Raw genomic sequence first — 24,942 nt, 5'->3', positions numbered from 1 at the left:
TCTGTCTGTCTGTCTGTCTGTCTGTCTGTCTGTCTGTCTGTCTGTCTGTCTGTCTGTCTGTCTGTCTGTCTGTCTGTCTGTCTGTCTGTCTGTCTGTCTGTCTGTCTGTCTACCATAACGTTATTAATGTGTTGTAGATACGTACTAGACAACCAGTACACCAGCTCTACAGGCTCTAAGTTCCCAGTCAAGTGGTCTCCTCCTGAGGTGTTGCACTATAACAAGTACAGCAGCAAGTCGGACGTCTGGTCCTTCGGTAGGTGGTCACTGTGTGTGTATATTGATGCAGGTGTGTGTGTGTTCTGATGTGTGTGTGTTCTGATGTGTGTGTTCTGATTTACTCTGTGTGTGTGTGTTCTGATTTACTCTGTGTGTGTGTGTTCTGATTTTCTGTGTGTGTTCTGATTTACTCTGTGTGTGTGTGTGTTCTGATGTGTGTGTGTGTTCTGATTTACTCTGTGTGTGTGTGTTCTGATTTATTCTGTGTGTGTGTGTTCTGATTTTCTGTGTGTGTTCTGATGTACTCTGTGTGTGTGTGTGTGTTCTGATGTGTGTTCTGATTTATTCTGTGTGTGTGTGTGTGTGTGTGTGTGTTCTGATGTGTGTTTTCTGATTTTGTGTGTGTGTTCTGATGTGTGTGTTTGTAGGTGTGTTGATGTGGGAGGTGTTTACTGAGGGGAAGACACCGTTTGATGGGCGGTCTAATGTCGACGTAGTGGATGAGATTACCAGGGGTCACCGTCTCTACCGGCCTCACAAAGCTTCCAACGATGTCTACAAACTCATGTACCAGTGCTGGCACGAGGTAACACACACACACACACACACACACGCGACGCACGCACGCACGCACGCACGCACGCACGCACGCACGCACACCGTCACGCTACGCACGCACACGCACGCACGCACACGCCACGACGCACGCACGCACGCACGCACGCACGCACGCACGCACGCACGCACGCACGCACGCACGCACGCACGCACGCACGCACGAGGCACGCACGCACGCACGCACACACGCACGCACACGCACGCACGCACACACACGCACGCACACGCACGCACGCACACACACGCACGCACGCACGCACACACACACACACACACACACACACACACACACACACACACACACACACACACACACACACACACACACACACACACACACACACACACACACACACACACACACACACACACACACACAGAGTCAGCCTTCTTCAGGGAATTGAGAAGACTGAAAGATTGTGTTTTATTGTTGTGTCAGAGACCACAGGGCCGCCCTTCTTTCTCTGAGCTGTTGAAGAGGATCAGACTACTGGCTGAATTGGATGACTAGACACACACACAGCTGTTGAAGAGGATCAGACTACTGGTTGACTAGACACACACACACACAGCTGTTGAAGAGAATCAGACTACTGGTTGACTAGACACACACACACAGCTGCTGAAGAGGATCAGACTACTGGTTGACTAGACACACACACAGCTGTTGAAGAGGATCAGACTACTGGTTGACTAGACACACACACAGCTGTTGAAGAGGCTCAGACTACTGGTTGACTAGACACACACACACAGCTGCTGAAGAGGATCAGACTACTGGCTGACTAGACACACACACACAGCTGTTGAAGAAGATCAGACTACTGGTTGACTAGACACACACACACAGCTGTTGAAGAGGATCAGACTACTGGCTGACTAGACACACACACACACAGCTGTTGAAGAGAATCAGACTACTGGCTGACTAGACACACACACACAGCTGTTGAAGAGGATCAGACTACTGGTTGACTAGACACACACACACAGCTGTTGAAGAGGATCAGACTACTGGTTGACTAGACACACACACACAGCTGTTGAAGAGGGATCAGACTACTGGATGACTAGACACACACACACAGCTGTTGAAGAGAATCAGACTACTGGCTGACTAGACACACACACACAGCTGTTGAAGAGGATCAGACTACTGGCTGACTAGACACACACACACAGCTGTTGAAGAGGATCAGACTACTGGCTGACTAGACACACACACAGCTGTTGAAGAGGATCAGACTACTGGTTGACTAGACACACACACACAGCTGTTGAAGAGGATCAGACTACTGGCTGACTAGACACACACACACAGCTGTTGAAGAGGATCAGACTACTGGCTGACTAGACACACACACACAGCTAGACCAGGTGAAAGCTATGAACCCTTATTGATATCACTTGTTAAAGATTTTTAAGCCTTGGGACAATAGAGTACCACAGTATAATACCCATAAAACCTAGCGGTCATATAGGAAAATGGTTCCAATCATTTTCCCCCACAGGGGATTTTAGAAACACTTAAAATAAGGACTGGGCCAGCATCCCTGTGGAACGCTTTAGACACCTTGTAGAGTCAACATGGACCAGCATCCCTGTGGAACGCTTTAGACACCTTGTAGAGTCAACATGGACCAGCATCCCTGTGGAACGCTTTAGACACCTTGTAGAGTCAACATGGACCAGCATCCCTGTGGAACGCTTTAGACACCTTGTAGAGTCAACATGGACCAGCATCCCTGTGGAACGCTTTAGACACCTTGTAGAGTCAACATGGGCCAGCATCCCTGTGGAACGCTTTAGACACCTTGTAGAGTCAACATGGACCAGCATCCCTGTGGAACGCTTTAGACACCTTGTAGAGTCAACATGGACCAGCATCCCTGTGGAACGCTTTAGACACCTTGTAGAGTCAACATGGACCAGCATCCCTGTGGAACGCTTTAGACACCTTGTAGAGTCAACATGGACCAGCATCCCTGTGGAACGCTTTAGACACCTTGTAGAGTCAACATGGACCAGCATCCCTGTGGAACGCTTTAGACACCTTGTAGAGTCAACATGGACCAGCATCCCTGTGGAACGCTTTAGACACCTTGTAGAGTCAACATGGACCAGCATCCCTGTGGAACGCTTTAGACACCTTGTAGAGTCAACATGGGCCAGCATCCCTGTGGAACGCTTTAGACACCTTGTAGAGTCAACATGGACCAGCATCCCTGTGGAACGCTTTAGACACCTTGTAGAGTCAACATGGACCAGCATCCCTGTGGAACGCTTTAGACACCTTGTAGAGTCAACATGGACCAGCATCCCTGTGGAACGCTTTAGACACCTTGTAGAGTCAACATGGACCAGCATCCCTGTGGAACGCTTTAGACACCTTGTAGAGTCAACATGGACCAGCATCCCTGTGGAACGCTTTAGACACCTTGTAGAGTCAACATGGGCCAGCATCCCTGTGGAACGCTTTAGACACCTTGTAGAGTCAACATGGACCAGCATCCCTGTGGAACGCTTTAGACACCTTGTAGAGTCACCATGGTCCAGCATCCCTGTGGAACGCTTTCGACACCTTGTAGAGTCCACATGGACCAGCAACCCTGTGGAACGCTTTCAAATCAAATAAAATGTTATTTGTCACATGGACCAGCATAGCAGATGTTAATGCCTTGTAGAGTCAAATGGACCAGCATTGTGCTTCTAGTTCACCTTGCAGTGATAACCAACATGGACCAACATCCCAAAACTACTGTCTTATACACAGTGTAGGGGATAAAGAATATGTACATAAAGATATAGAATGAGTGATGGTAAGAGCTTTGGACACCTTGTAGAGTCACATGGGCCAGCATCCCTGTGGAACGCTTTAGACACCTTGTAGAGTCAACATGGACCAGCATCCCTGTGGAACGCTTTCAACACCTTGTAGAGTCAACATGGTCCAGCATCCCTGTGGAACGCTTTCAACACCTTGTAGAGTCAACATGGACCAGCATCCCTGCTTTAGACACCTTGTAGAGTCCACATGGACCAGTATCCCTGCTTTAGACACCTTGTAGAGTCAACATGGGCCAGCATCCCTGTGGAACGCTTTAGACACCTTGTAGAGTCAACATGGGCCAGCATCACTGTGGAACGCTTTCAACACCTTGTAGAGTCAACATGGACCAGCATCCCTGTGGAACGCTTTAGACACCTTGTAGAGTCACCATGGTCCAGCATCCCTGTGGAACGCTTTCGACACCTTGTAGAGTCCACATGGACCAGCAACCCTGTGGAACGCTTTCAAATCAAATCAAATTTTATTTGTCACATACACATGGTTAGCAGATGTTAATGCGAGTGTAGCGAAATGCTTGTGCTTCTAGTTCCGACAATGCAGTGATAACCAACAAGTAATCTAACTAACAATTCCAAAACTACTGTCTTATACACAGTGTAAGGGGATAAAGAATATGTACATAAAGATATATGAATGAGTGATGGTACAGAGCTTTGGACACCTTGTAGAGTCACCATGGGCCAGCATCCCTGTGGAACGCTTTAGACACCTTGTAGAGTCAACATGGTCCAGCATCCCTGTGGAACGCTTTCAACACCTTGTAGAGTCAACATGGACCAGCATCCCTGCTTTAGACACCTTGTAGAGTCCACATGGACCAGTATCCCTGCTTTAGACACCTTGTAGAGTCAACATGGGCCAGCATCCCTGTGGAACGCTTTAGACACCTTGTAGAGTCAACATGGACCAGCATCCCTGTGGAACTCTTTAGACACCTTGTAGAGTCAACATGGACCAGCATCCCTGTGGAACGCTTTAGACACCTTGTAGAGTCAACATGGTCCAGCATCCCTGTGGAACGCTTTAGACACCTTGTAGAGTCCATGTCCCAATGAATTGAGCCTGTTCTGATGGCTAAAGGGGGCCTCAATATTAGGAAGATGTTCTTAATGTTTTGTACACTCAGTATGTAATTGCAATTTTAAGAAATACTCTTGACATAGTAAAAACAAGTATTTTATTCATATAATTAGTTTGTCAATGTACATAATATTTTCAACATTATTTTTTCAATAAAACATCTTCTGAAAGTACAGTGTAGCATGGATCGTTCTTTGACTGCAGTTTGCCAGCTTCAGGGGTGTACTAGAGACCAACAGGTGGCCTAGCAGCTTCAGGGGTGTACTAGAGACCAACAGGTGGCCTAGCAGCTTCAGGGGTGTACTAGAGACCAACAGGTGGCCTAGCAGCTTCAGGGGTGTACTAGAGACCAACAGGTGGCCTAGCAGCTTCAGGGGTGTACTAGAGACCAACAGGTGGCCTGGCAGCTTCAGGGGTGTACTAGAGACCAACAGGTGGCCTAGCAGCTTCAGGGGTGTACTAGAGACCAACAGGTGGCCTAGCAGCTTCAGGGGTGTACTAGAGACCAACAGGTGGCCTAGCAGCTTCAGGGGTGTACTAGAGACCAACAGGTGGCCTAGCAGCTTCAGGGGTGTACTAGAGACCAACAGGTGGCCTAGCAGCTTCAGGGGTGTACTAGAGACCAACAGGTGGCCTAGCAGCTTCAGGGGTGTACTAGAGACCAACAGGTGGCCTAGCAGCTTCAGGGGTGTACTAGAGACCAACAGGTGGCCTAGCAGCTTCAGGGGTGTACTAGAGACCAACAGGTGGCCTAGCAGCTTCAGGGGTGTACTAGAGACCAACAGGTGGCCTAGCAGCTTCAGGGGTGTACTAGAGACCAACAGGTGGCCTAGCAGCTTCAGGGGTGTACTAGAGACCAACAGGTGGCCTAGCAGCTTCAGGGGTGTACTAGAGACCAACAGGTGGCCTAGCAGCTTCAGGGGTGTACTAGAGACCAACAGGTGGCCTAGCAGCTTCAGGGGTGTACTAGAGACCAACAGGTGGCCTAGCAGCTTCAGGGGTGTACTAGAGACCAACAGGTGGCCTAGCAGCTTCAGGGGTGTACTGAGACCAACAGGTGGCCTAGCAGCTTCAGGGGTGTACTAGAGACCAACAGGTGGCCTGGCAGCAAGGGTTGTACTGAGACCAACAGGTGGCCTGGCAGCTTCAGGGGTGTACTAGAGACCAACAGGTGGCCTGGCAGCTTCAGGGGTGTACTAGAGACCAACAGGTGGCCTGGCAGCTTCAGGGGTGTACTAGAGACCAACAGGTGGCCTGGCAGCTTCAGGGGTGTACTAGAGACCAACAGGTGGCCTAGCAGCTTCAGGGGTGTACTAGAGACCAACAGGTGGCCTAGCAGCTTCAGGGGTGTACTAGAGACCAACAGGTGGCCTAGCAGCTTCAGGGGTGTACTAGAGACCAACAGGTGGCCTAGCAGCTTCAGGGGTGTACTAGAGACCAACAGGTGGCCTGGCAGCTTCAGGGGTGTACTAGAGACCAACAGGTGGCCTGGCAGCTTCAGGGGTGTACTAGAGACCAACAGGTGGCCCAGCAGCTTCAGGGGTGTACTAGAGACCAACAGGTGGCCTAGCAGCTTCAGGGGTGTACTAGAGACCAACAGGTGGCCTAGCAGCTTCAGGGGTGTACTAGAGACCAACAGGTGGCCTAGCAGCTTCAGGGGTGTACTAGAGACCAACAGGTGGCCTAGCAGCTTCAGGGTGTACTAGAGACCAACAGGTGGCCTAGCAGCTTCAGGGGTGTACTAGAGACCAACAGGTGGCCTAGCAGCTTCAGGGGTGTACTAGAGACCAACAGGTGGCCTAGCAGCTTCAGGGGTGTACTAGAGACCAACAGGTGGCCTAGCAGCTTCAGGGGTGTACTAGAGACCAACAGGTGGCCTAGCAGCTTCAGGGGTGTACTAGAGACCAACAGGTGGCCTAGCAGCTTCAGGGGTGTACTAGAGACCAACAGGTGGCCTAGCAGCTTCAGGGGTGTACTAGAGACCAACAGGTGGCCTAGCAGCTTCAGGGGTGTACTAGAGACCAACAGGTGGCCTAGCAGCTTCAGGGGTGTACTAGAGACCAACAGGTGGCCTAGCAGCTTCAGGGGTGTACTAGAGACCAACAGGTGGCCTAGCAGCTTCAGGGGTGTACTAGAGACCAACAGGTGGCCTAGCAGCTTCAGGGGTGTACTAGAGACCAACAGGTGGCCTAGCAGCTTCAGGGGTGTACTAGAGACCAACAGGTGGCCTAGCAGCTTCAGGGGTGTACTAGAGACCAACAGGTGGCCTAGCAGCTTCAGGAGTGTACTAGAGACCAACACTGGCCTAGCAGCTTCAGGGGTGTACTAGAGACCAACAGGTGGCCTAGCAGCTTCAGGGGTGTACTAGAGACCAACAGGTGGCCTAGCAGCTTCAGGGGTGTACTAGAGACCTAATCTATACTAGATTACTATAGATGTTACAATGACTCTCTACACTATACTATATTATTATAGATGTTACAATGACTCTCTATACTAGATTATAGATGTTACAATGACTCTCTATACTAGATTATAGATGTTACAATGACTCTCTATACTAGATTACTATAGATGTTACAATGACTCTCTATACTAGATTACTATAGATGTTACAATGACTCTCTATACTAGATTATAGATGTTACAATGACTCTCTATACTAGATTACTATAGATGTTACAATGACTCTCTATACTAGATTATTATAGATGTTACAATGACTCTCTATACTAGATTACTATAGATGTTACAATGACTCTCTATACTAGATTATTATAGATGTTACAATGACTCTCTATACTAGATTACTATAGATGTTACAATGACTCTCTACACTATACTATATTATTATAGATGTTACAATGACTCTCTATACTATATTATTATAGATGTTACAATGACTCTCTACACTATACTATATTATTATAGATGTTACAATGACTCTCTACACTATACTATATTATTATAGATGTTACAATGACTCTCTATACTATACTATATTATTATAGATGTTACAATGACTCTCTATACTATATTATTATAGATGTTACAATGACTCTATACTAGATTACTATAGATGTTACAATGACTCTCTACACTATACTAGATTATTATAGATGTTACAATGACTCTCTATACTATACTATATTATTATAGATGTTACAATGACTCTCTATACTATATTATTATAGATGTTACAATGACTCTATACTAGATTACTATAGATGTTACAATGACTCTCTACACTATACTAGATTATTATAGATGTTACAATGACTCTCTATACTATATTATTATAGATGTTACAATGACTCTATACTAGATTACTATAGATGTTACAATGACTCTCTACACTATACTAGATTATTATAGATGTTACAATGACTCTCTATACTATACTATATTATTATAGATGTTACAATGACTCTCTATACTATATTATTATAGATGTTACAATGACTCTATACTAGATTACTATAGATGTTACAATGACTCTCTACACTATACTAGATTATTATAGATGTTACAATGACTCTCTATACTAGATTACTATAGATGTTACAATGACTCTCTACACTATACTAGATTATTATAGATGTTACAATGACTCTCTATACTATACTAGATTAATTTGTCACATAAACTAAAATTAGACAAACTACTATAGTTTTAGCAACCAGGACATGGTTGAGTGATTTCTGCATATTGCACCTTTGAGTTGTATTAGTTGTATGTACAGATATACATCGTACAACGAAATGCTAACTTGCAATACTACTAATCAACTAGGTGTGTTATAGTTGACAAACGGCTCAGCTTTATGACACAGATGCAGAACCTAAATAGCACAGTGTGTTTCCACAACAACAGAGAGTGTTGAAGTGTGAGGCTCAACTTCTCTCCGGGTTTTAGTCCTCATGCCTACCATGTTGTGAGAGCGACATCTTGTGAGAGCGGAGTCTTGCATCTCTCTCATCTCAATATCTGCGGTGCTGTTCCTGGCAATATCGTTTCCCTGAGTCTATTACCTTCAAACGGTCACTAGTAAAGTAATGCACTACTCCATTTATAATGGTATCGATCTGATAAGGTTCTGAACGTCTTTGTCCAGAACATTAGTCCGCTAAATCGGTCAACAAACCGCTGAAGTTTTGAAGTCGGCCTCCGGCTCACCTGAGACAGGAATGATCCTGGTCCTAATTCAGAACGGTTCTTTTTTAAATTTGATAACATTTCTAATTACAACACAAATAAACATATACTTCTAGTGATGTGTCCCATTTTCTTCGTGAGAAACATGAAATAACATTAAAGTAATGTTTTGCCAGTGACAACAGCTTTAAAAGTTAAAGTACCTCCAGTAAAATAAGGGGTTACAAGTGTAAAAACCTACGATAGAGTTGTAAGAATAAATGTTTTGTTGTTGTTATTGTAGTATCTGGGATCTACACCTGTTTATATTAGTTACTGTGCTGTTACTAAGCAGTACAGCATTACGGCAGTGTTACGTTACTACACCTAATAGGAAATGCACATGTAACAGGGTTATAATGGTGATTCCCCTTGCCACTTTATGGTTAAGCCAATGGGGTTTTTGGTTTGAGTTTGTCCTGCCTTCACCTACTCAACATGGCATCTTATTGGCTGGTTTGCGTAGGTTGCTTACGAGGGGGGATGTTCCAGTGAACCAAACCAGCGGTAAGTTGTTGGTTGCAAAGCACCGTACGTCAAAAGTGATTTTATGCTCTCAAGTGATGATTTAAATGCACAATTTATATCAAATAGTTCGTAAATGTTATTCAAACATCACACATAAGATGCAGCGGTTTTTGGAGAATATTTGTTGTGCATTTTGTTGTAGAGAATTCCCGCCAGTATTAGCTAGCAACTTACTGTGTCTGGTTGGGGGTTCATATATTTTGTACAGTGCGAGAGTGCAGAGTTGGATGGTGAGACGGGCATTGCATGACGTGCCATTTTGTGTCGTTCTTATCAGAATAAAGCTACATGATTGGTGCTACATATTGGAGTTCCGTGTCGATGACTGATGTACACAACGCCAGAAGAGTACTGTTACACACATGCGCACTGGGGTGCCGGGAACTGTAGAGCTCGAGGGGTTTTTGACCAAACGAAAACTAACTCTACTCCCGTCTCCTGCCTGGTCATTTCTACACAACACAAATATCACAGTTATTGACTAATATTTGATTTCAAGTATATTAGTTTGTGCATGTAAAATGTACAAGAGAGCATGAAGAAATGAACAACTAACTCAAGTAGCTTTGTTTTCATTTGAATAATGACAAATTACATATTTCCTTGGAAATACATGGGCCTTATTAATTGAAATTAAACATTTAATTACTTAACTCGCTCCAAAATAACTTCACAGAGTCACATACAATTGTGTATAATAGTGTCCCCTTCTTTATTACCGAAAATGTGTCATGTCCTCTTAAGTCCATGAATAGTGAATCATTTTACTTGATTTGATTGACAAAAATTTGGCAGGGAGCAACCAAGCTATCTTCCTTTCAGTGTCAGATATATGTGTGTTACAGAGAATTTGCATCTGGGAGAGATCTTGTTGTTGGAGTGAAAAAATGTCCCTTATTAAGAATGTATGATTACATTTGTTATCCAGCAGGGGGCAGCCTTCTACCATAAACTGTGCATCTATCGTGACATGTTCTCCAAAACACTAATGAGTATTCATTAATCGAGTAAGTTCTAAAGGTATTGCTTTTCATATAGAGTTGAATTCTTTATAATGTATTGGGAAGATAGACGTTTCAAAGAACTTCCTATAAGAGACGATATTAAAATCAAATCAACATTTATTGGTCACATGCACATACTGTGTTTATCAGATGTTATTGTGGGTGTCGTAAAATGCTTGTGTTTCTAGCTCCAACAGTGCAGTAATATATAACAATTCACAACAATACACACATCTAAAAGTAAAAGGCTGGAATTAAGAAATATAGAAATATTAGGATGTACATATTTTCTATATATATACAGAGCATTCAGAAAGTATTCAGACCCCTTGACACATGTTGTTACGTTACAGCCTTCAGCCATCTACACACAATACCCCTTAATGACATCACAATACCCCTTAATGACATCACAATACCCCTTAATGACATCACAATACCCCATAATGACATCACAATACCCCTTAATGACATCACAATATCCCTTAATGACATCACAATACCACATAATGACATCACAATACCCCTTAATGACATCACAATATCCCTTAATGACATCACAATATCCCTTAATGACATCACAATACCACATAATGACATCACAATACCCCTTAATGACATCACAATATCCCTTAATGACATCACAATATCCCTTAATGACATCACAATATCCCTTAATGACATCACCATACCACATAATGACATCACCATACCCCTTAATGACATCACCATACCACATAATGACATCACCATACCCCTTCATGACATCACCATACCCCTTCATGACATCACCATACCCCTTCATGACATCACCATACCCCTTCATGACATCACCATACCCCTTCATGACATCACCATACCCCTTCATGACATCACAATACCCCTTCATGACATCACAATACCCCATCATGACATCACAATACCCCATAATGACATCACAATACCCCATGACAAAGCAAAAACAGGATTTTCGAATTTTTAGCAAATGTATAAAAATATCACATTTACAATTTAATGATGCAATATAGTGGTATCACTTAGTAATCAATTAAGCAATATGTCATCAGTAATCAATGGTACAATATAATGTCATCACTTAGTAATCAATGATACAATATAATATATTCACTTATGTTTTAGCTCAACTACTACAGTAAATGAATTGTAGCAGTGTATTTTATGATTGATTTATTTGAGACATTTTATATAACAGTTAACACCGTTATAAATCACGTATGTTTAGTAATAATAATACTTATCATATTAGAATATTATCTGTCCAATAAATGAGACAATGAATCTGTCCAGCGTCCAATGAAGTGGTTGTCCATACCATAGAATTAAAATGAATAGAATGTGCGTCCTCATTCAAGTCTATGCCTGCGTAATGAGTGGACTGGCGTCCTTTGCAAGTGTACCCACAGGAGCAAAGCAGGAAGTAAAAGCAGGAAGTGTACCCACAGGAGCAAAGCAGGAAGTGTACCCACAGGAGCAAAGCAGGAAGTGTACCCACAGGAGCAAAGCAGGAAGTAAAAGCAGGAAGTGTACCCACAGGAGCAAAGCAGGAAGTAAAAGCAGGAAGTGTACCCACCCTTTGCTGTGATTTGTTTAATCAACAACTGACATTACAAAATATAAATTCCATTGCATGAGCCACAATCAGCATCATTTGAATGAACATTCTACATTACCATGGAAATGATTGCATGACAATACCAGGCAGCCATTGCAATTGTACCCATGAGTTTACCACTCAAATTGCCTGTTCTATTCATTCTATTTACCAGTCATATGACCAGGGTTAGAGGTTCCAAGCCTGTTCTATTCATTCTATTTACCAGTCATATGACCAGGGTTAGAGGTTCCAAGCCTGTTCTATTCATTTTATTTCTATAGTCCCCCTCTTCAGAGGGGGAGCCTACAATGTTCTTTCTGTGAGTCTGTCCTCTCCTCAGGACTGACAGAAGGACAGACTGTCTGTTGCTCCTCTTCAGTAACGACACCAAGTCTCTGTTCCTCTTGCTATTGGTCCCACTGTGTTGGCGAGGGAGCCTTCCTATTGGCTTAGAGAGCAGTCTGTGTCCAGGAAACAGCCAATGAGCAGGGAGTCGGAAACAACTGAGCAAATTGTAACGGGACAGAGCTGGCCAGCTATTGGCCAGAAGGAGGGGGACGTGCAACTTTGAGTAAGGCCGGTTGAGGGGGTGACCAACTGTTTTGGCAAATAGTGGTTGATTAACATGGGCTTTCCTGTTCACAGTCATAGTTGTAGTTGTGGTTTTAGCTTTGACCGTTTCTTGTGATTGCGGTGGTCTTGTGGTCAGATGTTGGTCCGGGTGTTGTCGTTCCACCGGTATGACCCTGCAGGGGTAGTAATGGATCACAGGAGACCCATCTATGTCAACCACCCGGTAAGTTTTAGTTGTGGTTGTAGGTTTGACCGTTGGAGTCGGCGGTGGTGGTGTGGTCGTGGCGAGGACTCTTCCACAGGGTGGGTACACCGGTGACCCGTCTAGCTGTACAACCTGGAACCGTGTCAGCCAGGGGTCAAAGGTCAGCCCAGGGTCAGGGTCTGTCTGATCTAGAGGGAGAGGTCAGTGTTCAGATTAAAGGTGCTTTTTTTTTTTTTTTTTACAGAGGATCAACTATTCACCTCGACACTTGACTCAAACACTAAGGACTGGATACAATCCATAGTGCAGAAGATCTGCGCTGCAGCGCGATTGAAATGTGAAGGTCCTTTCCAATTGAGTCGACATACGGTGAATGGAGGTGAATGGAGATGCATGGAGGTGAATGGAGGTGCATGGAGATGCATGGAGGTGGAGGTGCATGGAGTATCTACAAACGTGGGAATTTCGCCTCTGAATTTTGACTGAGCAACAGCGTGCATCTTCAGTGATCGGGGCTAACACAAACATTTAACAATAACACTACCATTTAACAATAACACTACCATTTAACAACAACACTACCATTTAACAATAACACTACCATTTAACAATAACACTACCATTTAACAACAACACTACCATTTAACAACAACACTACCATTTAACAATAACACTACCATTTAACAACAACACTACCATTTAACAATAACACTACCATTTAACAACAACACTACCATTTAACAACAACACTACCATTTAACAACAACACTACCATTTAACAACACTATCATTTAACAATAACACTACCATTTAACAACAACTATCATTTAACAATAACACTACCATTTAACAACAACACTACCATTTAACAACAACACTACCATTTAACAACAACACTACCATTTAACAACAACACTATCATTTAACAATAACACTACCATTTAACAATAACACTATCATTTAACAATAACACTACCATTTAACAATAACACTATCATTTAACAACAACACTACCATTTAACAACAACACTATCATTTAACAACAACACTACCATTTAACAACAACACTACCATTTAACAACAACACTATCATTTAACAACAACACTACCATTTAACAACAACACTACCATTTAACAATAACACTACCATTTAACAACACTATCATTTAACAATAACACTACCATTTAACAACAACACTACCATTTAACAATAACACTACCATTTAACAACAACTATCATTTAACAATAACACTACCATTTAACAATAACACTACCATTTAACAATAACACTGCCATGTGTGGTCCTTCTGTAGCTCAGTTGGTAGAGCATGGCGCTTGTAACGCCAGGGTAGTGGGTTCGATTCCCGGGACCACCCATACGTAGAATGTATGCACACATTTTACAATATTTAACAATAACACTACCATTTAACAATAACACTACCATTTACATTTAAGTCATTTAGCAGGCGCTCTTATCCAGAGCGACTTACACTACCATTTAACAATAACACTACCATTTAACAACAACACTACCATTTAACAACAACACTACCATTTAACAACAACACTACCATTTAACAACAACACTACCATTTAACAACAACACTACCATTTAACAGCAACACTACCATTTAACAACAACACTACCATTTAACAACAACACTACCATTTAACAACAACACTACCATTTAACAACAACACTATCATTTAACAATAACACTACCATTTAACAACACTACCATTTAACAACACTACCATTTAACAACAACACTACCATTTAACAACAACACTACCATTTAACAACAACACTACCATTTAACAACAACACTACCATTTAACAACACTACCATTTAACAACAACACTACCATTTAACAATAACACTACCATTTAACAACACTACCATTTAACAATAACACTACCATTTAACAACAACACTACCATTTAACAACAACACTACCATTTAACAACAACACTACCATTTAACAACAACACTACCATTTAACAACACACTACCATTTAACAACACTGTCATTTAACAACACTGTCATTTAACAACACTACCATTTAACAACAACACTACCATTTAACAACAACACTACCATTTAACAACAACACTACCATTTAACAACAACACTACCATTTAACAACAACACTACCATTTAACAACAACACTACCATTTAACAACAACACTACCATTTAACAACAACACTACCATTTAACAACAACACTACCATTTAACAACAACACTACCATTTAACAACAACACTACCATTTAACAACAACACTACCATTTAACAACAACACTACCATTTAACAACAACACTACCATTTAACAACAACACTACCATTTAACAACAACACTACCATTTAACAACACTACCATTTAACAACACTACCATTTAACAACACTACCATTTAACAACAACACTACCATTTAACAACAACACTACCATTTAACAACAACACTACCATTTAACAACAACACTACCATTTAACAACAACACTACCATTTAACAACACTACCATTTAACAACAACACTACCATTTAACAACAACACTACCATTTAACAACAACACTACCATTTAACAACAACACTACCATTTAACAACAACACTACCATTTAACAATAACACTACCATTTAACAATAACACTGCCATTTAACAATAACACTACCATTTAACAACACTACCATTTAACAATAACACTGCCATTTAACAACAACACTACCATTTAACAACAACACTACCATTTAACAACAACACTACCATTTAACAATAACACTACCATTTAACAACAACACTACCATTTAACAATAACACTACCATTTAACAACAACACTACCATTTAACAATAACACTACCGTTTAACAACAACACTACCGTTTAACAACACTACCATTTAACAACAACACTACCGTTTAACAACAACACTACCGTTTAACAACACTACCATTTAACAACAACACTACCGTTTAACAACAACACTACCGTTTAACAACAACACTACCGTTTAACAACACTACCATTTAACAACAACACTACCGTTTAACAATAACACTACCATTTAACAACAACACTACCATTTAACAACAACACTACCATTTAACAACAACACTACCATTTAACAACAACACTACCATTTAACAACAACACTACCATTTAACAACAACACTACCATTTAACAACAACACTACCATTTAACAATAACACTACCATTTAACAACACTACCATTTAACAACAACACTACTATTTAACAATAACACTACCATTTAACAACACTACCATTTAACAACAACACTACTATTTAACAATAACACTACCATTTAACAACACTACCATTTAACAACAACACTACTATTTAACAATAACACTACCATTTAACAATAACACTACCATTTAACAACACTACCATTTAACAACAACACTACCGTTTAACAACAACACTACCGTTTAACAATAACACTACCATTTAACAACAACACTACCATTTAACAATAACACTACCATTTAACAACACTACCATTTAACAACAACACTACCATTTAACAATAACACTACCATTTAACAATAACACTACCATTTAACAACACTACCATTTAACAACAACACTACTATTTAACAATAACACTACCATTTAACAACACTACCATTTAACAACAACACTACTATTTAACAATAACACTACCATTTAACAACACTACCATTTAACAACAACACTACTATTTAACAATAACACTACCATTTAACAATAACACTACCATTTAACAACACTACCATTTAACAACAACACTACCGTTTAACAACAACACTACCATTTAACAACAACACTACCGTTTAACAATAACACTACCATTTAACAACAACACTACCATTTAACAACAACACTACCATTTAACAACAACACTACCATTTAACAACAACACTACCATTTAACAATAACACTACCATTTAACAATAACACTACCATTTAACAATAACACTACCATTTAACAATAACACTACCATTTAACAACAACACTACTATTTAACAATAACACTACCATTTAACAACACTACCATTTAACAACAACACTACCATTTAACAACAACACTACCATTTAACAACAACACTACCATTTAACAACAACACTACCATTTAACAACAACACTACTATTTAACAACAACACTACCATTTAACAACACTACTATTTAACAATAACACTACCATTTAACAATAACACTACCATTTAACAATAACACTGTAAAGTGTAAAAGTCATATGTTGTTTGTCCAAAACGTTCATATGACTGAAAGGACATAATAATTCATGTATGTATCCCACCTCTAAGACACCGTCACAGAGTGAACCCTGTTCCACACTGATTAACAGTAGCTGCTGTTGTTCTGATGAAGCCATCTGATCCCAGACATATTTCATCAGAAAATAAATGTTCAACTTGGCATCAGTGTTAGTGCAGTCAACAATCTGTGTTTACTATATTGTACAAAGCGCCAATGAAACTAACTCTGTAAAAAAAAACCTTTATCAGTGTTATTTTCTGATAGTGGTAGGTTGAAAATACAATCTACACAGGACTTTCTCATCAGCAGGTTTTGCATAGGTGGAGTTTTGGCTTGAACACCAGGTGGTCAATTAGTTAATAGGCCAATAACAGAGTTCCAAACCTCTCGGCCAATAACAGAGTTCTAAACCTCTCTGCCAATAACAAAGAGAGTTCTAAACCTCTCTGCCAATAACAAAGAGTTCCAAACCTCTCTGCCAATAACAGAGTTCTAAACCTCTCTGCCAATAACAGAGTTCTAAACCTCTCTGCCAATAACAGAGTTCTAAACCTCTCTGCCAATAACAGAGTTCTAAACCTCTCTGCCAATAACAGAGTTCTAAACCTCTCTGCCAATAACAGAGTTCCAAACCTCTCTGCCAATAACAGAGTTCCAAACCTCTCTGCCAATAACAGAGTTCCAAACCTCTCTGCCAATAACAGAGTTCCAAACCTCTCTGCCAATAACAGAGTTCTAAACCTCTCTGCCAATAACAGAGTTCTAAACCTCTCTGCCAATAACAGAGTTCTAAACCTCTCTGCCAATAACAGAGTTCCAAACCTCTCTGCCAATAACAGAGTTCCAAACCTCTCTGCCAATAACAGAGTTCCAAACCTCTCTGCCAATAACAGAGTTCCAAACCTCTCTGCCAATAACAGAGTTCCAAACCTCTCTGCCAATAACAGAGTTCTAAACCTCTCTGCCAATAACAGAGTTCCAAACCTCTCTGCCAATAACAGAGTTCCAAACCTCTCTGCCAATAACAGAGTTCCAAACCTCTCTGCCAATAACAGAGTTCCAAACCTCTCTGCCAATAACAGAGTTCTAAACCTCTCTGCCAATAACAGAGTTCTAAACCTCTCTGCCAATAACAGAGTTCCAAACCTCTCTGCCAATAACAGAGTTCTAAACCTCTCTGCCAATAACAGAGTTCCAAACCTCTCTGCCAATAACAGAGTTCTAAACCTCTCTGCCAATAACAGAGTTCTAAACCTCTCTGCCAATAACAGAGTTCTAAACCTCTCTGCCAATAACAGAGTTCTAAACCTCTCTGCCAATAACAGAGTTCTAAACCTCTCTGCCAATAACAGAGTTCTAAACCTCTCTGCCAATAACAGAGTTCCAAACCTCTCTGCCAATAACAGAGTTCCAAACCTCTCTGCCAATAACAGAGTTCTAAACCTCTCTGCCAATAACAGAGTTCCAAACCTCTCTGCCAATAACAGAGTTCTAAACCTCTCTGCCAATAACAGAGTTCCAAACCTCTCTGCCAATAACAGAGTTCTAAACCTCTCTGCCAATAACAGAGTTCTAAACCTCTCTGCCAATAACAGAGTTCTAAACCTCTCTGCCAATAACAGAGTTCCAAACCTCTCTGCCAATAACAGAGTTCCAAACCTCTCTGCCAATAACAGAGTTCTAAACCTCTCTGCCAATAACAGAGTTCTAAACCTCTCTGCCAATAACAGAGTTCCAAACCTCTCTGCCAATAACAGAGTTCTAAACCTCTCTGCCAATAACAGAGTTCTAAACCTCTCTGCCAATAACAGAGTTCTAACAGAGTTCTAAACCTCTCTGCCAATAACAGAGTTCTCTCTGCCAATAACAGAGTTCCAAACCTCTCTGCCAATAACAGAGTTCCAAACCTCTCTGCCAATAACAGAGTTCCAAACCTCTCTGCCAATAACAGAGTTCCAAACCTCTCTGCCAATAACAGAGTTCCAAACCTCTCTGCCAATAACAGAGTTCCAAACCTCTCTGCCAATAACAGAGTTCCAAACCTCTCTGCCAATAACAGAGTTCCAAACCTCTCTGCCAATAACAGAGTTCTAAACCTCTCTGCCAATAACAGAGTTCTAAACCTCTCTGCCAATAACAGAGTTCCAAACCTCTCTGCCAATAACAGAGTTCCAAACCTCTCTGCCAATAACAGAGTTCCAAACCTCTCTGCCAATAACAGAGTTCAATAACAGAGTTCCAAACCTCTCTGCCAATAACAGAGTTCCAAACCTCTCTGCCAATAACAGAGTTCTAAACCTCTCTGCCAATAACAGAGTTCTAAACCTCTCGGCCAATAACAGAGTTCCAAACCTCTCTGCCAATAACAGAGTTCTAAACCTCTCTGCCAATAACAGAGTTCCAAACCTCTCTGCCAATAACAGAGTTCCAAACCTCTCTGCCAATAACAGAGTTCCAAACCTCTCTGCAAATAACAGAGTTCCAAACCTCTCTGCCAATAACAGAGTTCCAAACCTCTGCCAATAACAGAGTTCTAAACCTCTCTGCCAATAACAGAGTTCCAAACCTCTCTGCCAATAACAGAGTTCTAAACCTCTCTGCCAATAACAGAGTTCCAAACCTCTCTGCCAATAACAGAGTTCCAAACCTCTCTGCCAATAACAGAGTTCCAAACCTCTCTGCCAATAACAGAGTTCTAAACCTCTCTGCCAATAACAGAGTTCCAAACCTCTCTGCCAATAACAGAGTTCTCTGTTTAACCTGTACGTGTACCAACAGAACCAGCTGTTTAACCTGTTTAACCTGTACGTGTACCAACAGAACCAGCTGTTTAACCTGTACGTGTACCAACAGAGCCAGCTGTTTAACCTGTACGTGTACCAACAGAACCAGCTGTTTAACCTGTACGTGTACCAACAGAGCCAGCTGTTTAACCTGTACCTGTACCAACAGAGCCAGCTGTTTAACCTGTACGTGTACCAACAGAGCCAGCTGTTTAACCTGTACGTGTACCAACAGAACCAGCTGTTTAACCTGTCGTGTACCAACAGAGCCAGCTGTTTAACCTGTACGTGTACCAACAGAGCCAGCTGTTTAACCTGTACGTGTACCAACAGAGCCAGCTGTTTAACCTGTACGTGTACCAACAGAGCCAGCTGTTTAACCTGTACGTGTACCAACAGAACCAGCTGTTTAACCTGTACGTGTACCAACAGAGCCAGCTGTTTAACCTGTACGTGTACCAACAGAGCCAGCTGTTTAACCTGTACGTGTACCAACAGAGCCAGCTGTTTAACCTGTACGTGTACCAACAGAGCCAGCCTCCCTCACATACCTGAGTGAAGTGAGTTTTACAACAACAACAACTGAAAGTAGAGGTCTGAGAAATAGTTTCACACATACAAACTTTACAGGTCCGAAACTCAGAACCAAATAGGATTCCCAAACATAAACATGATCAGTGTTGAGTGGAGCGTTTCTTTTCAGTTCTCTTTATCAGAGTCCCCATCAGGAGCTCGGTGACAGATGTGTCCATGTAAACAGGATGATGAGGGAAATCGTTCTTCGTTCTCATTGCAAAGCTGTTGAATCAAGCTACGGTATTATATTCATCTGACTATTCACATTGCGTGTAACTCTAGTCAATGTGAGACGTATGTGAAACATTGGGTTTTTAGCAGACCTCACGTCAAAACACAGCCCTTCATTTAGCTGTCGAGACAGTAACAAGTGACAGTCTACCAGTGAGTTAAAGGTGTAGTTACTTAAATACAGTAGATATTAATAGTGAGTTAAAGGTTTAGTTAGTGTAGAAAGTGACAGTCTAACAGTGAGTTAAAGGTTTAGTTAGTGACAGTCTAACAGTGAGTTAAAGGTTTAGTTACTGACAGTCTACCAGTGAGTTAAAGGTTTAGTTAGTGACAGTCTAACAGTGAGTTAAAGGTTTAGTTAGTGACAGTCTACCAGTGAGTTAAAGGTTTAGTTACTGACAGTCTACCAGTGAGTTAAAGGTTTAGTTAGTGACAGTCTAACAGTGAGTTAAAGGTTTAGTTAGTGACAGTCTACCAGTGAGTTAAAGGTTTAGTTAGTGTAGGAAGTGACAGTCTACCAGTTACTTAAATACAGTAGATATTAATAGTGAGTTAAAGGTTTAGTTAGTGTAGAAAGTGACAGTCTAACAGTGAGTTAAAGGTTTAGTTAGTGACAGTCTAACAGTGAGTTAAAGGTTTAGTTAGTGTAGGAAGTGACAGTCTACCAGTGAGTTAAAGGTGTAGTTACTTAAATACAGTAGATATTAATAGTGAGTTAAAGGTTTAGTTAGTGTAGAAATTGACAGTCTAACAGTGAGTTAAAGGTTTAGTTAGTGACAGTCTAACAGTGAGTTAAAGGTTTAGTTACTGACAGTCTACCAGTGAGTTAAAGGTTTAGTTAGTGTAGGAAGTGACAGTCTACCAGTGAGTTAAAGGTGTAGTTACTTAAATACAGTAGATATTAATAGTGAGTTAAAGGTTTAGTTAGTGTAGAAAGTGACAGTCTAACAGTGAGTTAAAGGTTTAGTTAGTGACAGTCTAACAGTGAGTTAAAGGTTTAGTTAGTGACAGTCTACCAGTGAGTTAAAGGTGTAGTTACTTAAATACAGTAGATATTAATAGTGAGTTAAAGGTTTAGTTAGTGTAGAAAGTGACAGTCTAACAGTGAGTTAAAGGTTTAGTTAGTGCAGTGGTTCTTAACCTGGGTTCGATCGAACCCCAGGGGTTCGGTGAGTCAGTCTCAGGGGTTCGGCGGAGGTCAAGACAAACATCTGATTCATATGATTCGAGATGACACGCTCCGCTTGGCCATCATTGGCTGCAGGTGATCACGCTACATCGCTATCTGTGCTGCAGGGAATTTGGCGCGCTCAGTTTGTGACTATGGTGATGGTACGTCTTGTGATTTCTTTCTTAATATTTTAATCCCTTCATACTTACTATGTCGAGCAAAAAAAGAAAGTGGTCGGACGAATATGTACAATATGGATTTACATGTATAACCGAACGTGATGGGAGTCAGTGTCCTAACTGCATGATTTGCAATGCCAAGTTGAGCAATTCTAGTCTAGCACCTTCAAAACTAAGAGAACACTTCCTTAAGCTGCATGGAGATGGAAAATATAAGAACACAACGCTCGCTGAATTCAAGGTGAAGAGAGCCAGATTCGATGAAAAGGCTACTCTGCCTGTTCTCGGCTTTGTACCCATCAACAAACCGATCCTCACAGCATCGTACGAAGTTGCTTACCTGATCGCAAAGCAGGGCAAACCACACACCATTGGTGAAACACTCATGAAACCAGCTGTGTTGAAGATGGCGAATATCATGCTGGGAAAAGAGGCCGAAGTTATCCCAAATTCCTCTTTCAAATGACACCATCAGCGACAGAATAGAGGACATGAGCAAAGACATCTTGGCTTAAGTAGTTGCAGATCTGATTTCAAGCCCGGCAAAATTCAGCCTTCAACTCGAGGAGACCACAGACGTTTCCAATCTAAGCCAGCTTGCTGTATTCGTGCGCTATGTGAAAGACGACGTGATAAAGGAAGATTTCTTTTATTTTGTAAGCCTCTTACAACAACAACTAAGGCAGCCGATGTGAAGAAACTTGTGGATGACTTCTTCAAAGACAACAATCTTTCGTGGGATATGGTTTCTGCAGTTTGTTCGGACGGAGCCCCAGTCATGCTGGGAAGAAAGTCTGGTTTTGGTGCGCTAGTGAAAGCCAATGCACCACACATCATTGTTATGCATTGTATTCTGCACAGGCATGCGTTGGCAACAAAAACCTTTCCTCCAAAACTGGCAGAAGTATTAAACATTGTAGTGGAATGCGTGAACTATGTGCGAACTAGTGCTCTGAGGCACCGCATCTTCAGTGAGCTGTGTAAAGAAATGGGCTCTGAATTCGAGGTACTTCTGTACCATTCTAACGTTAGGTGGTGTCCCGGGGACAGGTGCTGAATCGTGTTTTTGCCGTGCGTGTGGAATTAGCCCTGTTTTTGCAAGAGCACCAACATTGTCATGCAGATTGCTTCAAAAATTCTGAGTTCATTCTCATTTTAGCGTACATGGCCGATATCTTCGCAGCTCTCAATCATCTCAATCAAAAGATGCAGGGCGGTGGAGTCAACATCATCGAAGCTGAGGAAAACCTGAAGGCTTTTCAAAAAAAGCTACTGTTATGGAAACGAGGAACAGAGAACAAACACTTCGCAAACTTTCCCCTGCTGGACGACTGTGTAAGTAAGATCGAAGATGTATCTGGAATCGAAGACATTTCTGTACCCACTGAACTGAAGCAAGCAATTGCCATGCACTTAGATGAGCTTGCAAAGTCTCTCGACGGATACTTCCCTACAAGAGAGTCATATCCAGCATGGGTGAGACAGCCGTTCACGTTTAGTGTTGAGACAACAGATGTCAATGATGAATACCTCGATGAAATCATTGAAATTCAGCAGAGCCAGGTTCAACAGCAACTTTTCAGAACAACAACGCTTTCAACGTTTTGGTGTCAACAAATGGTAGCGTACCTTGTTATTGCTAAGAAAGCTCTGGAGATTTTCATACCGTTTGTTACAACATATCTTTGCGAGCAATCCTTTTCGAGGATGCTGGACATAAAAACGAAGAAAAGGAACAGACTTTGTTGTGAAAATGACATGAGTGGCACTTGCCAAGGTGAAGCCGCGCATTTCTGAACTGGTTTCTGAAAGGCAACAGCAGAAGTCACACTGATTTGCAGTAAATATTCATTATTATGTTTTTGTTTTTGTGTGAAAATGTTTTGATGATTTTGTTCTTTGAACACAGTGATGTTGATGCACGGTTCATTTTGTGTACCAGTCAAATATATACACATATGTTTTGAATTTGATTTTTTTTCCAATTAAGAAGGGTTCGGTGAATGCGCATATAAAACTGTTGGGGTTCAGTACCTCCAACAAGGTTAAGAACCACTGAGTTAGTGACAGTCTACCAGTGAGTTAAAGGTTTAGTTAGTGTAGGAAGTGACAGTCTAACATTGAGTTAAAGGTTTAGTTAATTAAATACAGTAGATATTAATAGTGAGTTAAAGGTTTAGTTAGTTAAATACAGTAGATATTAATAGTGAGTTAAAGGTTTAGTTAATTAAATACAGTAGATATTAATAGTGAGTTAAAGGTTTAGTTAATTAAATACAGTAGATATTAATAGTGAGTTAAAGGTTTAGTTAGTTAAATACAGTAGATATTAATAGTGAGTTAAAGGTTTAGTTAATTAAATACATTAGATATTAATAGTGAGTTAAAGGTTTAGTTAGTTAAATACAGTAGATATTAATAGTGAGTTAAAGGTTTAGTTAATTAAATACAGTAGATATTAATAGTTAGTGTTGAACTGACCTGTTTCTTTTGATGTGATGAAGGTTACTCTGAGGAGGAGGAAGAGACAGACAGAAAGAGGAGCTGATGCTAAGCTGGAACACATGTCTGGAGAGAGAGGGAGAATAAAGAGAGAGGACAGTGGTTCTGTCTATAAGAGAGGAGATGTGGGTAGGGGAGGAGAGAGGGAGGAGAGGAGAGAGGGGGAGAGGAGTGGGGGGAGGACAGTGGTTCTGTCTATAAGAGAGGAGATGTGGGTAGGGGAGGAGAGAGGGAGGAGATGAGAGAGGGGGGAGGACAGTGGTTCTGTCTATAAGAGAGGAGATGTGGGTAGGGGAGGAGAGAGGGAGGAGAGGGGGGAGGAC

General features: G+C 41.3%; 2 protein-coding genes across 2 annotated transcripts in view; one reads left to right on the top strand and one right to left on the bottom strand.

Moving 5' to 3' along the window:
* The window catches only part of txk (TXK tyrosine kinase), a 39,496-nt gene extending 37,192 nt beyond the window's left edge, over positions 1–2,304 (top strand). The window contains exons 10-12 of the mRNA XM_046328505.1: positions 138–256; positions 648–805; positions 1,277–2,304. Coding sequence (XP_046184461.1) covers positions 138–256; positions 648–805; positions 1,277–1,348 — 349 coding nt within the window. The 3' untranslated portion in view covers positions 1,349–2,304. The remainder of the gene's footprint in view (positions 1–137; positions 257–647; positions 806–1,276) is intronic.
* A 9,999-nt stretch (positions 2,305–12,303) lies between these two features.
* Positions 12,304–24,684, bottom strand: LOC124013928. Its single transcript, XM_046328498.1, has 2 exons — positions 24,599–24,684; positions 12,304–13,075 (listed from the first exon to the last, which is right to left on the bottom strand). The coding sequence occupies exons 1-2, from the start codon at positions 24,681–24,683 to the stop codon at positions 12,336–12,338; spliced, it is 825 nt and encodes a 274-aa protein (XP_046184454.1). The 5' UTR covers position 24,684; the 3' UTR covers positions 12,304–12,335.
* Positions 24,685–24,942: the final 258 nt, after the last annotated feature.

This window comes from Oncorhynchus gorbuscha, linkage group LG25, assembly GCF_021184085.1.
Source record: "Oncorhynchus gorbuscha isolate QuinsamMale2020 ecotype Even-year linkage group LG25, OgorEven_v1.0, whole genome shotgun sequence".
Classification (NCBI taxonomy): domain Eukaryota; kingdom Metazoa; phylum Chordata; class Actinopteri; order Salmoniformes; family Salmonidae; genus Oncorhynchus; species Oncorhynchus gorbuscha.
The sequence above is the reverse complement of the archived record's forward strand: the minus strand, read 5'-3'. Positions and strand labels throughout refer to the sequence as shown.

What these genes read in the sequence shown, in the direction of transcription:
- LOC124013928 (XM_046328498.1), bottom strand. Translation starts at nt 24,683, where the DNA reads ATGTGTTCCAGCTTAGCATCAGCTCCTCTTTCTGTCTGTCTCTTCCTC. An exon ending in CATCACATCAAAAGAAACAG is followed by an intron (nt 13,076 to 24,598) that starts GTCAGTTCAACA and finishes CTCTCCCTCTAG; the next exon opens with ATCAGACAGACCCTGACCCT.